The sequence below is a fragment of the Athene cunicularia genome (assembly GCF_003259725.1).
Source record: "Athene cunicularia isolate RWA chromosome 1 unlocalized genomic scaffold, athCun1 chr1_part1, whole genome shotgun sequence".
NCBI classification, from domain to species: Eukaryota; Metazoa; Chordata; class Aves; order Strigiformes; family Strigidae; genus Athene; species Athene cunicularia.
Genome location: NW_020799091.1, coordinates 13,802,792 through 13,820,574, shown reverse-complemented (window position 1 = coordinate 13,820,574; position 17,783 = coordinate 13,802,792). Strand labels below are relative to the sequence as shown.

The window sequence follows — 17,783 nt, the reverse complement described above, 5'->3', positions numbered from 1 at the left end:
CGGAGCGGGGACCTGCCCGCGGAGGGTGCCCGGACGAGCGGGTCCCGGAGGAGCCGGGAGCCCGCGGCGCCCCAGGCAGGGCTGGGCTGGAAGGAAAGGCTTTCCTTGCCCTTGCCGCTGCTGGTCCCAGAGGCGTGCTGTAACTGGCGAGTGGCTCGGCGTGGCTTTGCTGTTAGGACAGAGGTGGTGTGTTTGCTGCGTTTCTGTCAGGAGTGCCTCTTCTTAATGGCCGATTCTAACAAATAGACAGCGTCCTGTTTTCTTTCTCGTGCTTTTTAACTCCGGTGGTAGAAGTCCAGATTCAGGAGTTGTTTGTCGACATACAAACTCGAATAAAATGAGAGATACAAAAGTCTGAGCTGCCGGAGTTGCCTTTTTAGAAGACTGAAATGCCCCGAACAATGCCCCCCAATTTTTCCAAGTTAAGAAGCCAAAAGATAGGCACCAAAATTAACCTGTCAAATAATGTTGAGGAATATCAGTCAATCCAGCAGTGTTAATATGCTGTTGTTTAATCTGGTGAAGCTATAACACAAATATGCCAAAAAAGTAAAATGAGGAACATAAACAGCTTTATAAATGCAAAAAAAGCAAGATTTTTTTGAAGAGGTTACCAGTAACCTGATTATTGCTTTGCTAAGATCTTAGGGCTTCAATTTTACAGTGATAGACTGTCATTTCATTTGATATAAGATTGGCTTGTTCTGGCTTTTATCATGCTGCCTTCTGAGTGCATATGCTGGTTTAACTCAGTGTACACAGTCAGTGCTGTCTCCTGGGTCAGGGATGATCTCATCTAACTTTTGCCAGTCAAATGTCCTTCCTCTATCTGCGAATCTGTTGTCTAGACTCCCATTTACAATATGTTGAGAGAAGTTCTGCCATTTTAAAGCGCAATTTAATGTATCTATTGAAGTGTCTTTTTTTTTTCTGCTCACTTACTCAGAAATTTCCAGAAGCTACTCCTGACGTTTGTGTTGGTTTCAGCAAAAGTTTGTGATTCACTAATGGACACTACCAGAGAACACGTGAAACCTGTCAGATACTGTGATTTGCAAAAGTGAAAGTGGCAATGGATTTGTCCTCCCTACAGTTAAGATTTTTGGGCAGGTTGTTTATTGCAATATAATGCTGTTCTTTTACCCTGCTGGAAAGTTTATTTCTGTGTGTCAGTCAAGTCAGTGGAAGAAACATCGCCAAAATCTTATGGGTTAGGAAAAATCTTTCTCACTCTTATGTAAAATCCAGCTGGCTTCCTGATATCTGAGTAAGTAAGGAGAATCCACATGCTGTGGCAGGAAGGTGTCCCCACCTCCTTCCTGCTCTGTTCAGTAAAGATAGCTAGCAACATCTTCCGAGAGTTTACCTGTATACAAAACTGCTCGCAGTACAGAAAGTGAGCAGCAGCCTCCAGACCTGAAAACAGGCATGTCATTTTGATTTTAGTGTACCTCCTTCTCATAGATTCTTGGGCAACAGCAGATGATGAGGGTTTTTTGGTCTCAAATTGACCAGGGTTGAAAATCAGTTACTTAAGTCTGTGTTGTTTCCTTAAGCGTCTGTGCAATCGTGTAACGCTTTCCTTTGCAAGGCTGAGGTATTTCACAATGTTAAGGCATGAGGACCTGTCCAAAAATTTGCTGAGATAATCCTGCCTGACCTCTCTGTTGGGATGATTTACCTTCTTGGTAGGTCAAGAATGACACTTCAAAAATAGGTACTAGAAGACCTTGTTGAGTCAAAGGAGAAAGAAATACAAAGTTTCCAGATAGCAGGGATTTGCACTTACGGTTTATCAAAGTTGCCTTGTAGATGTTACAACAGATTTGGGGTCAGGGGCTTGTTTTTGTTTTAATCTCCAGAATTTGAGTTTCATCCATTTCAGCTGAGAAGAATGAGTACCCTGATGGTGGAGATTATCTGTTCATGTTGCTGCTTTAACCATTCCAGCACCTCAGCTGTTACTCATTTGGATTGCTTAGAGGTTACTGTGCATTCTCAGTGCCACTGAACTTTTTAAACCAACAAAAGTGAAATGGCTTGGACGTAAAACTCTCCTACTTACCTGCTGTGCATCAAACCCGAAAAGTGAAAATGCCCAGATGGAACTTACATGACTTTTGAAGTGTCCCCAAAATGAATGTGTAAAATCATGCTTAGTACGAATGTCAGTTTATATACCTACATCTTTCTGCAGCATGAGGTTTTGTTAGACTAGACATAAAGTCTGTGAGTCCTTAGAAACATGTTTATCTTAAATGTGAATGTGGGAATGGGCAAATTGACATCTACAGAGAATAGTAATTCGGTACGTGCCTGAGCTGGAGAGTATGGATTTCTGATGTTAAAGGTTCATGGGTGTTACCCATGGTGTTGATTTTTGCAGGATCTGACAAAATCACATCCGTTAAAAATCTTGTCCTGTTAGTTTTCAACAAGTATTGGAGCCATCCCTATCACTTACCCTGCATCTACCTATGTGTTTAGCACAAGCACGGATCATCAGCTGCATCTGAATGCCACTTCTAGAAGCTGAATTTAAGCTATAAAGCTGAAAGAACGGGCCTGATTTTGCCCTTTTGAAAGTTTGCTTATCCAGGTTGTCTCCAACTCATGACTTCTTACGAACTAGAGCAACAAAACCACAAGAGGCCCTGGAAGCGCTCAGCGTACCAAGCTGTGCTGGAGCGTTTCACAGGAAGCACGCTTGCCTTCAGATACACCCTGACCAGCCACGAGTGGTTACGTTTTGAGCTGCATCTGCGCCTGACCTTAAACAGAGGAAAACAAAATTGTCTGACAAAAATGTTGATCCCTTTTCCCTGTCCCTTTCCAGTATGTGGTGCTTTGGTGCGTTTTCAGTTTGGTATTTCCTTGGTTCAGTTCTGTTTCATCATGAAAAATGAACATGGAGATCCTTCTTTTCCCCTGTCTCCCCCCTCCCCAGATCATGGTGGAACAAGCATCAGCACAGAGTTTTTCAACTCAAGATTTGTAGGCCCAGTATTGCAACTAATCCTGTGGCCCAAGGAGCTTTACCTCTGCTTGTGTGCAGGACCTGCCATGCTGCAGCTGGCTGCTGGCTTTCTCCCCACTTCCTTCCTGTACTCATGCCTGCACATGTACACCTGGGCCAGTGCAGACTTCTAACCCTTGCACTTCTGCTCCTGGAGAAGGCCAGAAAGTCTTGCTGTTTCGTTTTGGGCTTGTTGCACTATGCAGTCTGTGGTCTTGAATTAGAGTCTCCTGTTGTTGTTAGAACCATCACTGTGTAAAAGTGTGTGCTGCTTTTCCCTTTGCCTTAACCCAGGAATCCTTCCTGCCTTCCTTGTTGGGGTCTCCTGCTGTCGCTTCAGTGACACACACAGCTTCAAATCCAAAACCACAGTCTGACGATAGAGAACAGTTTGGCAATAGTGTCATTTTTAAGATTTTCTCACCTGTCCCATTCACTGCCATGTGTTCTGATGTGGCCTATGCTTATGTAGTACCCCATATCAAGATGTACTTCTATTCTGGAGCAACTGCTTCTGATCCAAATTAAGAAACTTATCATTGTTTGGGCTTTTTTTTGAGGAGGGAAAAAAAAAAAAGTTGTATCTTTTAAGCTGGTTAAGTGACTTGTATTTCAAAGTGTGCAGTCCAAGCTGATCTGAGCTAGGACTAACACAGTTGTGTCGTCCCTTCCATCTCTGGTTTCTGCCCCTCTCTCATCTAATCCTACAGAGAGCCCATACTGCTGTTTGAGGCAGCAAAAAAACATTGTGCGTTGTTGGGGAGGCAGTTAATGTCAGTTTTCTGTTGGCTTAATTTCCTCAATCAGATCATTGTTAAATGCGGGGGGACTAGCTCTGATGTAGACCACTTTACACGGGATTGAGTCCTTCCTGGGAAAGCGTAGTTTAGCTGTGTCCCATTCTTCTGGTTTTATTTGTTCTCCTTAAGTTCCCTAACTAAACAGGCTAACATGTCTTTCAGTGCTGCCCTCAATCTTGGTATTGTAAAGGGTAAGATAAAATGAGTGGTTTGCCATTTATATTTGCAAACCTTACCATTCTGAGATCTTCACTAAAGTTTTGTAACTACTAAGAAAATGCCCTATCTCTGTGACAGTTCAGGTTATTTGTTTGCCTTTAGCACAATATTGTTATAAGTGATCAAAACTAAGCTCTGCTTGGCAAAGGCAGAATCCACAACTGATCCTCTTACATGTGAATGCCAGACTTTCATTGTGTGGTTTATCTTTAAACGTAACCAGTTGTTTGTAGACCGGGCCTGAAGACAGAGTAATCAGGCCTCAATTAGTCTTTAGAGTATGATGATATTTCACCTGAGGTGTGATCCTTCTCTATCCCACTTCCCATCTGCCAAACGTGCAGTGGGTGCATTAACTTTCTGTTAGTCCCCAAACTAAGCAATGCAACTTTGTAGTGGAGCTTATTGTCTTACCATGCTGTCCAGGTGCCCATCTCCTTGCAAAGACCTTACAGACTTTATACGAGAAGATTTATGCGAGAAGTTGTTTTCATTCTGCTGTAGGTGATACAGGTCGTATGTTATTACTGAAGGAAGGTGCCTGATTTTCTATCTCTTACTTCTTTCAGTCTCCTTTCATCTCAAGGAAGAAGAGAACTTGGGATGGTGATGATGGGGAAGATAAAACTGAGGATGGGAAGGAGTTCCAGTTCATTTGATGGTTGGGTAGTGCACATGTTGTCATTTTTAATGTACGAAGAGCAGGCTGTTGTGGTACCATGCTTTTGTATCATCATTATACCTAACTCCTGTCCATGGTAGTTTAGTCATTTATATGCCCAAAGCAAATGACAGATGCTGTACTAACTTTTTTTTTTTTTCATTTCTTAGTAGTAAAGCACCTAAAACTATATTATTCTTGGTTTTTATGTAGGAAATGCAGAGATTAACAACTCCAGCAGTACTACACCCTTTACTGTGACTCCATACCGTAAGTTGCAATGTAATACTCTTCGCATTTCTGTTTCTGTTCCTCAGTAGCATTGAGAAAAGCAATATGTATATCTTAAACTGTCCTGTAATAGTTTGCCCTTTATTTTATTTTACTGAATTGTGAACAGCTGTAGGGCAGGAAGGAGGTACTCCTAATTGTCGCATCTGTTCCAGGATAACTAAAGGTATATAAGAGGAACAGTAGTACACAACACAATCCTCATATCCTTATGTATCCCAGAGCAACAGAGAGGGGAGAGAAGTAAAATGGGAAAAATTTGTGTATGGTACTAGAAGTACCTGCCAACATTAATTTATAGTTAAAAGGAGAACCACCAGCTCAAGAAGTCTGCTAGGCTAGAATTCAGTGCTCTTGAGAAAAGGCAAGGCACTTTTTCATTTAATTTTTTTTTAATGCCAGAATGGATTCTAGGTCCATTGTGCTTGAGTTCATTGATAAAGTACACGTTTATTTCATGGTGTAATCTCATTTTGACTCTGTTAAGCTGTACACCTTTAAGCACATGCCATGCAAATGGCATATTCCTTGAGTCATTTTTGCCCTGTACTACTTTGCTCATCTCATTTGCTGTTAGCCAGGTGGGATGTATAGCCAATACTCTGTTCATTGACTCACTCTATCTTGTGTTGATTGTATCACTGACTCACACCCAAATTCCAGGCAGTGTACGTGCCTGTTTTTCACCCGTATGAGCATGCAGTCTACATCCAGGCACGTTCCCAGGGTTGCAGAAGTAAGCACTCAGAACTTGGGGGAAACCCAAAGCTGTGTTCTGGTTACAATATTGGGCCAGCGTGGGAAAGGTTTAGCCCCAGGCATATCCGTGGCTTACACTGGTATAAAAGTCAACATAACCAAGAAAGAATGTGTTTGTAGTAGTATAATCACAGACTGTTTCTCAAAAGCAATTAAATCTGCAACTTAATATCCCAGGTATGTCAGTATAAGGGTTGTGTGTACAGTATGCAGTGATGGTGCTAGCTGAGCTGGCTGACACTGGACTTTTGCAGTGGTAAGAACAGCCAATCCATTCAAAGGAAACAGACCTGCTTCTTGATTCTGGTAGCTGTGTTGCTGTTCTCGTCATCTCTGAGGTTATGCGTTTTGTTTTCCAGCCGTGCTGAAAAGCAGTAGAGCTGCTGCAAGGCGCATAGCAATAGCAATGTGGGAGGATGCTGTAAAAGATCTGTTACTTCAGAGAAAAGAATAGTCGCAGAATGGGTGTAGACAACAGTGTAGAGTGAAGGGAGGGAAGTATAGGCAGGGATGCTTCCAGGAACGGGAGCTACCAAACAGCCCAGTAGATCTTTGCCAGAAGGAAGAGACCGTTAACCTGTAAGAAACATGGAAGAGGGATGCAGCAATGAGGACAGTAGTGAGAGCAGGAGAGTGCCTGAGAACCTAGAAGTTACATGAGTAGGAAGAGGCACAAAAAGAGAACTGGAAGAGTAGAATTGAAAGAAAGGAGGGAAGGACAAAACCATTAAGACTTAAACATGGTTTATATTTTAAGTCTTTGGAAACATACATTCTTAGGACCATTTTTGTGTAGAGAGAGCTTAAGCCCACAGAAAGATGTTTCACAGGGTGTTGGTCTGTTCCTACTTGACACCACTACAGCATGTTCCTCGCATGATCCCAGTTTGTAACAGAGATGCAGCAAAAAAGATTGAGGGACAGGAGAAGGCACTGAAATAGAGGAAAAAAACTAGTAAAAAAAAATATCCCACAGTGCTTAAGTAGGTCAAGAGAGTCAGCATGACACAGAAGTTGAAGAGAGCAAAAAGAGGAGATGTAGAGATTTCACACACAGACTATTTGGACACTAATGTGTCACTGAGATCTGAAAGCATTTTACAGAAGGATAAAACCATCTGCTTTGCAATGGAATATTCGCTGCACTATTCTTACTTGTAGCCTGGAAACGCAGATACCCTGAGGAGAGTATTGTGTTGTGGGTACTTTAATTATAGTATGTTAAAATGGAAATTAATAATATTTCTTTTCTTGTTCTGTTTTTTCCTTGAAGACAATAGCAGTTTGTCCAATCTCACATCATCCACGCAATCTACAGCAACATCTGCAGTAGGTATGTATCTGTTCTTCTGTTCATTACTATGAACCCAGAAACTAGCTCCAAAGCTACCCCAGATCATATCAAATTCTAAAGAAATATCAGTCAAAAGTGGGTATTTGAGAGAGGCATTATCATTTTAGGGCTGAGAGGTAACGTGTAAAACAACTCTGACATGTAGCTATACTGTTTCTCAAGTTTAGGTAGCATTCTTCTTCGGTAGAAGCAATGACATCTGTGGTGCCATTGAAAAACAGGAACTAAAATGAAACTGCAAGGAAGAACTGAAAGAAGTTGATCTTTTTAATGCTCATTCTTTGCTTCTAAGCAAACATCTTCCATTTTTCATGGAGTAAAGATGAGTGGGTTGTTGTGCAAACAGTACATACCTGTTTAATGTTGTTTCACTTTGGGTATACAGCTTTGGGTATAACAAAGTCCTGGGGCCTTGAGTTTCATGAGTAAGACTCCATTTCCTTTTAGGTAAGACTCATGGTACCTTATACCATGGAAAATAGTCCTTATAGAGCTCATAGCACAAAACAGTGGAGTTCAAGTGGGACACGAGTGGCAAATCTGGGACAATCTGTCATGGGTACTTTTGCATTGTTCTAGCACTACCATCTTCCCTTCACAACTTGTCAGAAGAACTGTTAAGAATGATTTCCCAAGGGAGCAGTGTTGCAGTCATGATGCTCCAACATAATGAATGTGTTTACAAAACACATCTTTATAGAAAGAAGAAATAGCTGTATCAGATCAATTAGTAAAGTTTGAAAGCGGATATTTAACCTGGGAGACAAAGAGTTCATCCACTTATAATTGCAGTGTTCCAACTGCTGGCTGTGTTAATGTGAGATTATTAAAAAGGAAATTAAAAAAAATTATATTCTTTGGGTCCCCTTTGTGCTAAACCATGTGAAAGCAGGGCAGAAATACTGTGCCTACCCTAAGATACTTTGTGTATATGTGGAGTTTTATGCTGATCATAAGGTCCCAGTTATGTAATTCCATTTCCAGTACAACTCTCACTTTATGTCTCTCTAGTCTTCAGATAACCTCTGAGCTACCACACTCTGAAGTTGCTTGTTAGTCATTTAAGAATAAAATACTCACTAGGAAAAAAAATATCTCTGCAAAGACCTTCCTTTTGACAGCAAGGAAGTGGTGCAGTGTCTCATTCCATTGCGGGCAGGGTACCTGTTTAAGCATGTCTAATTGGGAAAGGGGAGAGATTTTTGTAATCCACTTGTTGCCTTAGGGCCTTCCCCTGTATAAAGCCATTGTTAAGCACAGGTGTTTAACCTGCCCTGTGCTTCAACCCTGACTATGGGCTTATGGCAGAGGTCTCAGCTTTACTGGTTGGATAGTAATAGTAAAAAGAGGCCTGAGCCCTTTGCTGTTAGGCATAGTACAAATTTAAAAGACAGCTGTGCCTTGCTTCACATGCTTTATGATTCACATCCTTCTCTTTTGCTTCTTTTTTTTTTTTTTTTTTTTTTTTTTTGTTAGAAACTTCATAGATTTTAAGACAGTGTTCATCCATTTTGATTATCTGTCTTGACCTCTTCAGAACAAAGACTGCTGAGTATATGTACTTAATTTTGCTTAAAGTCTCTGCCTTTTTTTTCTTTTTTTTGGAAGCTTTTCATGTCAGAAGCAGAAGTCTGTTTCATTCAATCATTTTTCATACTCAAGGAGAGTATTTTAGGAAGCACATTCAATAATTATTATTTTTGTGTTAGCACAGTGCTTGTGCAGTTTGAGTTACTGTGTTTACTATTGAGTTAGAACACTAAGGGAGTGGTGCATGCTGCTAAGAATTCTTGTCTTTACACTATATAGAGAGTTTGATTGATGGATATAGCATAGCTATTTAATGTTTAAACACAGGTAACATACAAAGTAAAATACCTCTTTTAAAGATAAAGCATCATAAACCTGAAGTATGTTACTGGCATGCATTCTTTTGAAATAATAAAAATTAACTCAAGACAGTATAGGTTTGTTTAATGTGATGCTCAATGAAGCCTAGCTGGTCTTTTGGGGGAAAAGCAATTAGGGAAATAAAAGATAAAAGGACAGATACTGCTAGCAAATGTTGTTTAATCTTAACTCCATTGGCAAAATAGTATGGGTAGGATTTTTCAAAGACACAGAAGAAGAGATTGGTGCCCAATTCATTACAGGTTCCCAAATTCTCAGATAGCCTCCCACTGATGTTTTGAAATGACTGATGCTAAATACATCATGAAAGATAAGTCTGTAGGGGATTAACCAGATTTTACTCCTAATGTTACATTACCAAGTTCTGCAATCTTGATAAAGTAAGAAAAAATGATTACTAGCAGGGAAGAGAGGGGGGAAAAATTTAATGTGCAAATTTGTTGTCATTCTTCATGATAGCTCCTTGGATATTTTTTGTGTTGGCTCAGATTTTTTAACGCCTATGGAATAAGTACCATCTTTGAGTAACATCATTTAATAATGTTACACATGGAACAATTAGCCATTATATTTCTCAGAAACACAAGCCAGTTTGACACTCAGAAATCATAACTCAGAAAAAAAAAAAGAAAAACCCAAAAAAACAGAGAAAACCGACTGGTTGACGCGTGCATTCAGATTTGCTTTTTGGTATCTTTTGTATTAGGAATGCAGTTACCAGGTGTGGTTTCGTATCATGTAACTGTAGATGGTTTCCATGTAGACATTTCCTTGCTTATTTCCTACAATGAGGAACCATTTGATATTTATAGATCATTGTGCCTTTGGGGAGTTTACCTGTCAGTATTAAAATGTACCCTGAATTTTATCTGATGTATTTCACACATGCTTCATAGAGGAACTGACTTTCCTAATTGTAACAAGGTAAGCACATGAATATAGTACTCCAACTGTTCCATCTCAATGAATGCTCATTTCAAAGTGTTTCCTAGGGTTATGGCACAATACACTTAGAACATCAAAGAAGAGGAAAATAAATAACATTTACTATGGGGACTGTGCTGGGCTGTTTCAGTAGTTTTAATGTTAAATGTCTCGGAAAAGTGTTGTGTAGGCCAGTTCCTTTCTGAATGCTTACATTGTCGTATTGTTTGGCTTTCTTAAGTTTTTGATGTTCACATCTGTACTGGAAGCAGCAATACTTAAGTCTGCTTAAAGATGCTGTTCTCTGTGTAGCTAATGACATTTTAAACCACACTTACAGGAAGATTGTTCTATAGAAGCATTTTAGATCCTGTATAAAAAAAAGCAGAAATTCAGTATCAAGTTTTCTGTGGAAGTGAGATGAAACTACCTGTTCTTCAGTTGTTTTAGTTTTAGAGAATTTCAAGAAAACATGGGTATAATTACACATTTGAATGTTCATAATGAAAAGCATTTGTGGTGTTTAAAATGAACCCAGCTTGTGTGAGGTTATAGAAATAATACAGAAATAAACAGCTGCAAAGGGATCTTTTTCTCCTTAAAATTCCTTCATACATAAAAGCTATTTGCCTTATATTGTCTGCTTAGAGAAATGTTAGTTGCATAACAGGCTCATGTCTCTTTATAGTTCCTTCTTAGAAAAATAAGTAATTATTCTTAAGATCATTCCAGCTTCTGCCTTTTACCAAGGTTCTAAGGATTTTGCTATAAATGTCAATCTATTCTTGAATTTTGCTTCATGATATTTTTATTCCTAACAGTTCATTACTGCTTTCTGACGAGGGAAGGGAAAGCATTAGGTAAAAGCAGAGTAAAAGTTAAAGGTGTTAGGTGTCAATTAAACTTGCAAAACAGCATTGTAGTCTTTGTTTTAACCTTGGCAAGACAGCTCACCACTAAATAAATGATACAAGCTAGCAGATTTACTGTGGTCAAACTTTTACCATGTGTGGAGAACCTTTTGTACCTTAAGTTTAACATACATACAGAATTCTCTCTGGTATGCACCCTTAGTAAAGCCAGTGTTTCATTCAAAAGCAAACTAAAGATTAAATTATTACTAAAATTGGCGGGGGGGAGGAGGGTGTTTTCATGAAAAATCCATTCTTACCAGAAAAGTTACTTATCTGAAAAGTTGAGTACTTCAAATGGAAAGGTACTCTTGATCCAGAATTTTATCACATTTTAAAATACTGTAAATTAGGTGTGATTCTATCCTATGGAATTGGATAGCGTTACCCAAAAAACATTGACCTTTCTAAAAGTTATCAGATATTATCCAGATTTTCTTTACAGCCTTTCCTTTAAACCATTCCTGACCTTGAGCTTCAGTAATCAGGAATTGGGTCTCTCCAGACGACATGCATAGGGGAAGAGTCTGTATGCAAGCTTGGGTATACATGCAGTGGCACTTTGATTGTTACTCTGTCATTCTGTTTGGGCACAATAAACTGTATACTCACTGATTAAGATAGCATTTATTATTTTTATGTATTTTTCTGCGTGATATCACAAACAAAAATTTCCCAGGTACTTCCACCAGTACTACTCATCTGACCACTACCAGTCAGCCCACCAGTGCCACTATGTCTGTCACCTTGATGACTCAGACGACCAAAACCAGCCAGACAACAAGATCCACCACAGCTCCATCGGTCACATCATCACAACTCAATATTACAGTGATGACCGCTTCCAAGATTTCTTTCACTTCTGTAACAGGTGAGTTCACATTTCAAAAAGTTCATGAAGGCTTGTATACATGTTGAGGTGTGTCGTAAAATTAACCATTCTACAATTGTACAGTAGTATAACAAAGAAGGTATTTGCATGCTGAAAAACAAGAGTGAGGTGGAGTTTTATTAGTAAGTTGGCTACAATAGTGTTGCTCTGAGCACTGCACTTTCCTAAATAAGGCTTCACTTAACCTGAGAGACATGACATATTTAGGGGAAAAAAAAATAAAATGCAAGTGGTCTGAACCAGGAGGCACCCAGCAAGGACATGAGCAATGTTAGGAGAAAGGCTGGCTTTTAAATACAACTTGGTATTTGTTCAGCTCTCCCTTCTACAGCTTACTCGAACTCATCTCTAATATTTCCTTTTTCACAGCTGATCTGTGGCTCAAAATATCCTACTGGCTTGGTAAAAAGACTGAGTTCTGTCAGTGACATCTGTAGCAATGTAATGAATTTTATCCCTAATGGAGGATAGAGTGTGGCTATGAATGAGTCATACTTTATGTAGAAGTTGTCAAATACAGCTTGACAGTAGCCTTTAATACAAAACCAGTAAGTGTAGAATTCAGTATTTCCTTGCAGTTAGCTGCTTGCTTGCACCACTTCATGCTTACAGATTGGGGCTGCTCACATACCAGTGAAGCGTTATCGGTAGGTGAAGCTGTCATCAGCAAAACTTCTAGCTGGCCACGTAAGACTCCCTGTGGCAAGTACAAATGAAGGTGGGCACAGACAGGGTCTTTTGGTGGGAGTTTGTAGTAGACAAAACTAGTTTTCATGTGGAAACTGCTACAGCTTATCTGAGGTCATGTTATGTATGTCAATATTTGTGTTGGGCTGCAGAGCTGATCTCACCTGGAGAGTGAGGGTACAGTTCCGTGAGACAAGGTAAAGCAGTCCAACAGCTCATTGCCACCAAAAGCATTTTACTCCAACCACGTTGGAGTAACTATGCTGACTTGGTGGTTGTTGGACCCCTCTGCAGGCTTACTCAATACGCTCATCTGACTAAAAGCAACTTCCTTTTCTGCTTGAGTTCATTTCAGGCCAGCTTAGTGAATTAAATTGGCTTATGGACAGTATGAAAAACACTAGAATTGGCCTGAGAAGGGCAGGAGCTGCATGTGTGGAAGGAGGAGAGAGCAGGTTGAAAAAAGGCAGGGGAAAGAGGGAGGTGGAGAGGAGAAGGAGCAGTCAGTGAGACAGCAAGCAGTTGGATCAGCTGCTCCTGCATCACCAGAATCTGGCGCTTAAAAACAGAGCTCTGTGTTTTGAGTGTGCTTAGCTGGTATCTTGCCAGCTGATCTATATATCAATTTTGTCTAATTGGGTCTTTATGTGTCAGTGGGGAGAACAGAATATTGAGGAGTCCCTCAAAACACAATTTTGCAGGCTCAGTAAAAAGTGCCTTTTGTTTTCTTCTTTTCAGCTGCATCAACAACTGAGGCTGTCATAGCCAAAACCTCCAGATTTGATGTGGGCAGTTTTGTAGGTGGCATTGTGCTGACACTTGGAGTCCTTGTCATTCTCTACATCGGATGCAAAACCTATCATGCTAGAAGAGGCATTCAGTACAGAACCATGTAAGGTCCCAAGGGATTGTCCCTTGTCAGTTTACTACTTTCTTGAGGGGAACAAAGGCAAACAAAACAAGGAGATTAAACTCTGATACATACATTTGTTTAATGTACATTATATTAATAAGAGATTTAACTGTGATATTCTTTCACCACTTCAGCTATTCTTCATTATTATTATGCCTCTCTTCTGTGTGGGTTTATTCTCTGGTCTGTTATATAAAAGCATCTTGTTTTTTTAGCTCTTCCATGAATAGCTAACATTTCCTTGATTACATTTCCTTTAAATGTTTGCTGCAATTTGCAAGACTTCTGGCTCTTCCTGACACATTCTCCTAGACTCTATTTGTCTAATAGAGTGAATCACTCTGACATATTTTTGACCCTTGCCATTAATTTTTTTGTAGTAGCTCTGTTTTCTGTTACCTATATGATGTTTTGTTGGAACTCTGTTACCATCTCTCTTTTGTATCACCTTTTATGTACCTCCAAGTCTAGTTTGAGCAGTCAGTTTTAAAGTCAGACATCTTATATTCCACATTCTTAAGCCACCACTGTTGAACTGATCAATTTATTTATTGTCACAGAAAACATTCAAAGGCAATATGGCCATTATTCACACTTTTGAAAGCACAGTATTTGATTATTGTCAATATGTGAACTCAGACTTTTGCCCCTGCTTGCAAGATAGGCAGGCCAACTGGTTGATTTCTAATATTTAGTTTTTGTGTTATCTTGTTCTTAACTTCAGAAAACTGTCCATAAAATTGTATGCCCTGAACCTGCTTTAAGTACTTTTCACAAGTCCGTGAAATGAGAAGTGGAATTCATTTAGCTGAATAGAGGCATTGGCATCTGAACTACTCATTTCATATCATTCATATTACCCTGGTAGTGGGGTAAATCTGTCAATCAGCCTATCCATGCATTTTTGTGTTCACTTACGATGAGGGCAGCTAAGAGTCTTAGATAAAGAACTCTGTGCTATGGATATTGAAAGGTATAGGCTGGATCCCACTAAAGTCACTTGTTTATGTACACCAGTGATTTTCAACCTTCTTTGAGCTGCACGCTGCTGCTGTTTTCCCTGCAGAGCGTAGGTGCTGTTCAGAAAACAGAAGCTTATTGAGAGTAAGGTTGTTTTTCTGTTATCTTTTCAAGACCCTTTAGAAGTTGTCTGTGGGCTTCAGTCTGTAGACAAGTTGAAAAACACTGATTTAAACAGATTCTCTGCCACCAACTTCAAGGCAACTTCTTCCTTCCACTGACATCAGTGTTCAAAGAGGCATCCTCGTCCCCCTCAACCCCCTCCCAGGTTCCCCTTCTTAAATACTTATTGCAGAGGTGCAGCCACCATCACTAACTGGCTTGGCCCTGGTGCAGAGGCAGGTCTGGCTTGGAGCTGGGGGAGCCTTCAAGAAGATTCTCACAGGTGCCACCGCTGTAGACCCCTCCCCTGTTCCCAAAACCCTGCCACAAAAACCCAGCACAGGATTCTTAAAACCAGGTTGCTTTTCTTCTTCCTATTCAGTTTCATCCATCTCAGTTAAGAAGTTCGTTTTAAGTGAGGTGATGTCATTAGACTTGTTGGGATGCTAGTGTTTAGGCCTTGTGTTTTCTCTCCATCTTGATTCCTGCTTGCTGGTTATGAAATTCAACCAGTGCCTGCTGCCCATGTTTACCCAATGGTATTGTAGAATTCAGAATTCAGATCAACAGTATTTTTAAAATGAAGGAAACCTGTCACTGAGCTTGTAAACTGACTTTGATTAGTTTGTTACTATTGAATATAGTTAAGATAGGCTAAAAATGCCAGAGTAACAGCTAATCTAAAAATATCTACTTGTGTGAAACACGAAAGCCAAAACGTTAATAAGGCTAATGAAGCTGGAGGACTGTTGGCAAAATGAAATTGTTCCGTTAACTTCAAGTTTGGCTCGGAGAGGACTGTAACTCCCAGATGAATGTGCGCTTAGCCCTTCCAGCAACGTGGCCTCTGTTCACAAAATAACCTTCTTAGCAGCAGCTGGATGGCTGATTCTTTGTTGACTGTTGCTTGTACTGCAGAACATTAATTACTGTGTTTCTGTTACAGTGATGAACACGATGCCATCATTTAAAGAGACTTCAGGGAAGACAGTGGTGGAAACCCATCCTATCACAGCTGTTGTAACTTCTGAAAGAGTTCCCTTCATAAAAATGATCACAGTCTCTAAACCTGTCCTGGGTGTGATCCTGCAAAATGTTGAGAAGCTCTTTAAACATGCTGATATTTTTTACATTGGCTTTCATAAGAAGAGGAACTCTGCACTTTGTAGAGACAGTATTTTCTTTTTCCAGTATTTGTAACCAAATTTAAAGAAACACACATATTAAGTCATTTTAAAGTACACACACAAGTCTCTAAAACAGCTAATTACTAGCACGGTGGATCTCATCATTGCAATTGTGAGTTCAATTAATTCTCACATATTGTGTAAATCCAGTGTGTTCCATAATGGATATAGTAGGTTAAGTAGGATACCTTTGAGACCAAGCATAGGCTTTTGCAAGTAAAATGTTTTTTTTCCTAATATTTTGTATTAAACTGTATTTATTTTGAAGTTTGATGTGAACTTTAGTTTAGAAATTTTGAACAATTCAGTTAATTTTTATTAGGCTATAAAGCGACATGGTTTGCTAACTGTATAGAGGGTGATAATGAGTACTTTAAACTTCAGTCACTTGCGGAGACTTTCCTTAACAGGCTACAGAGTGAGACTACCAGCCGGAAGCACGGACAGACTGGAGATAGCCATCCACAACCCTTTTCTCTGAATGGGTCCTTGTAAGAAAACAGGCTGTGCAATCCATAGCTGCTTTTTTCTAGCATGTCCTAATGAAGCATGTGCAATTACAGATAAAATAAAAATGGGGAAAAGTATCCTTATAAATATGATATGAGAATTGCTTCTAAAAATTGGCTTTTAAGTTGAATGTAGCAATCACTTCAATCTTGGTTTTATTACTATGAAGATGTATGCAGTGTTTTCTCAGCGTTTGATAAGCATTGCAAGTTACACAAAGAATCTCTGTAAGATAGTGTTTTAGAAAAATATAATCCGCATTTTTACAACTATTTTTAGAGCTTGGTACTGCTGCACACGTGTACAGAGGTCTGGTCAAAGCCCACTGAAGGCAACAGGGCATCTTTCAGAAGGCCTTTCAATTAAGGCCCAAATACACTGGAGATCCTGTGCAGGGTGGCTGATGCTGCTTCTATATCACACTGTGGTGAACCTGCTGACTTCAGTAGATGGGCTCCTGATTTACACTGGTGTAAGGAAGACTAGAGCAAGGATCAAGAAACACAGGCCTGCATCTGCTTATGTCACTGAATAATTGTTCAGTCCTGCTCAGGCTCCACTTGTAGATTTCTCCCTGGTGAAGACAGTTGATACGGTGGGACTTGACCTATCCTGAGTTGCTGTATGAATGCTTTTTTACCTTTTTCACACATGTCCAAGGCACAGCTGACTCCAGCAAACCATGGCTAATGAGTAGTCAATAGCACCAGCCATGCACCTGAAATGGGAGTAGCAGGACTTTTTCATTTTTTACTGAGATTGAGATACAGGGGAAAGAGTGATTTGAAGTAACTTTTGTGAGGTAAGAGTTTGGAAACAATTCTGCCATAGAACTGTACCTCATTAGTTTGTAGAAATTAAGACAAGTGCAACTCAGTTACTGGGCTTGTCTCATTTCTGTTGTACAGATGAATAAATAAAATGAAATCTTTGGAGCTACTGTATCAATTTCAGTGGGATTTTTATTTTATTAGATGGTTTCATAATTCCATCAACCCTTTCCACAGTCATAACTACTGAATAAGAAGTGTTCACTATATATACTTCTACATGCTAAATACCAGACCTACTGCATTTCTGCCCAGCTCAATAATTTGTAATGTATTTTTTATCTCTTTACTACAATAAAGCAAAATTACATGACTAAGATTTCAGAGGTGTCAGTAAAAATAAAAAACTTAACCTCCTTTCAGGTGTTTGTCTAGTATCCAAAGTGAGGTGCAATTGATAAATCTTACCTTTAACTTTACATTAAATTACACATGTGTAAAGTGGGATGAACAGGACAACTTTTCTATCATACCACAACTAAGTACACATTCAGGCCTCAGTCCTGGAGGTTGCTCTACAGCATTGGAAAGAGCAGTGGACCTGAATTTAGCTGTGCTCTACATGTGTAGAGGGGTTGACTAATTATTAAATAACTGAAAAAGTAATTTGGCATTCAAAATTCTTGATTATGTTAACTGAAGATTGGCATTAGTTTCTGTAAGGAAAGAGTATTTTAGATCAGTATGATGTATAAAGCTGAAGTAGGAGTGAAAGACAGAAAAAGGACTTTTGTCTCATGGACTTAAGTCTGCTACTATCCCATGCAATGGTAATAGAGTATAGAATAGTTGGAAG

At 39.6% G+C, this 17,783-nt stretch overlaps 1 protein-coding gene across 1 annotated transcript in view; it reads left to right on the top strand.

Moving 5' to 3' along the window:
* Positions 1 to 16,959, top strand: part of TMEM123 (transmembrane protein 123) — a 17,942-nt gene extending 983 nt beyond the window's left edge. Inside the window, exons 2-7 of the mRNA XM_026868364.1 lie at positions 4,605 to 4,696; positions 4,910 to 4,966; positions 7,020 to 7,079; positions 11,526 to 11,717; positions 13,164 to 13,317; positions 15,407 to 16,959. Of these exons, the coding sequence (XP_026724165.1) occupies positions 4,639 to 4,696; positions 4,910 to 4,966; positions 7,020 to 7,079; positions 11,526 to 11,717; positions 13,164 to 13,317; positions 15,407 to 15,431 (546 nt within the window). The 5' untranslated portion in view covers positions 4,605 to 4,638 and the 3' untranslated portion in view covers positions 15,432 to 16,959. The remainder of the gene's footprint in view (positions 1 to 4,604; positions 4,697 to 4,909; positions 4,967 to 7,019; positions 7,080 to 11,525; positions 11,718 to 13,163; positions 13,318 to 15,406) is intronic.
* The last annotated feature ends 824 nt before the right edge of the window (positions 16,960 to 17,783 follow it).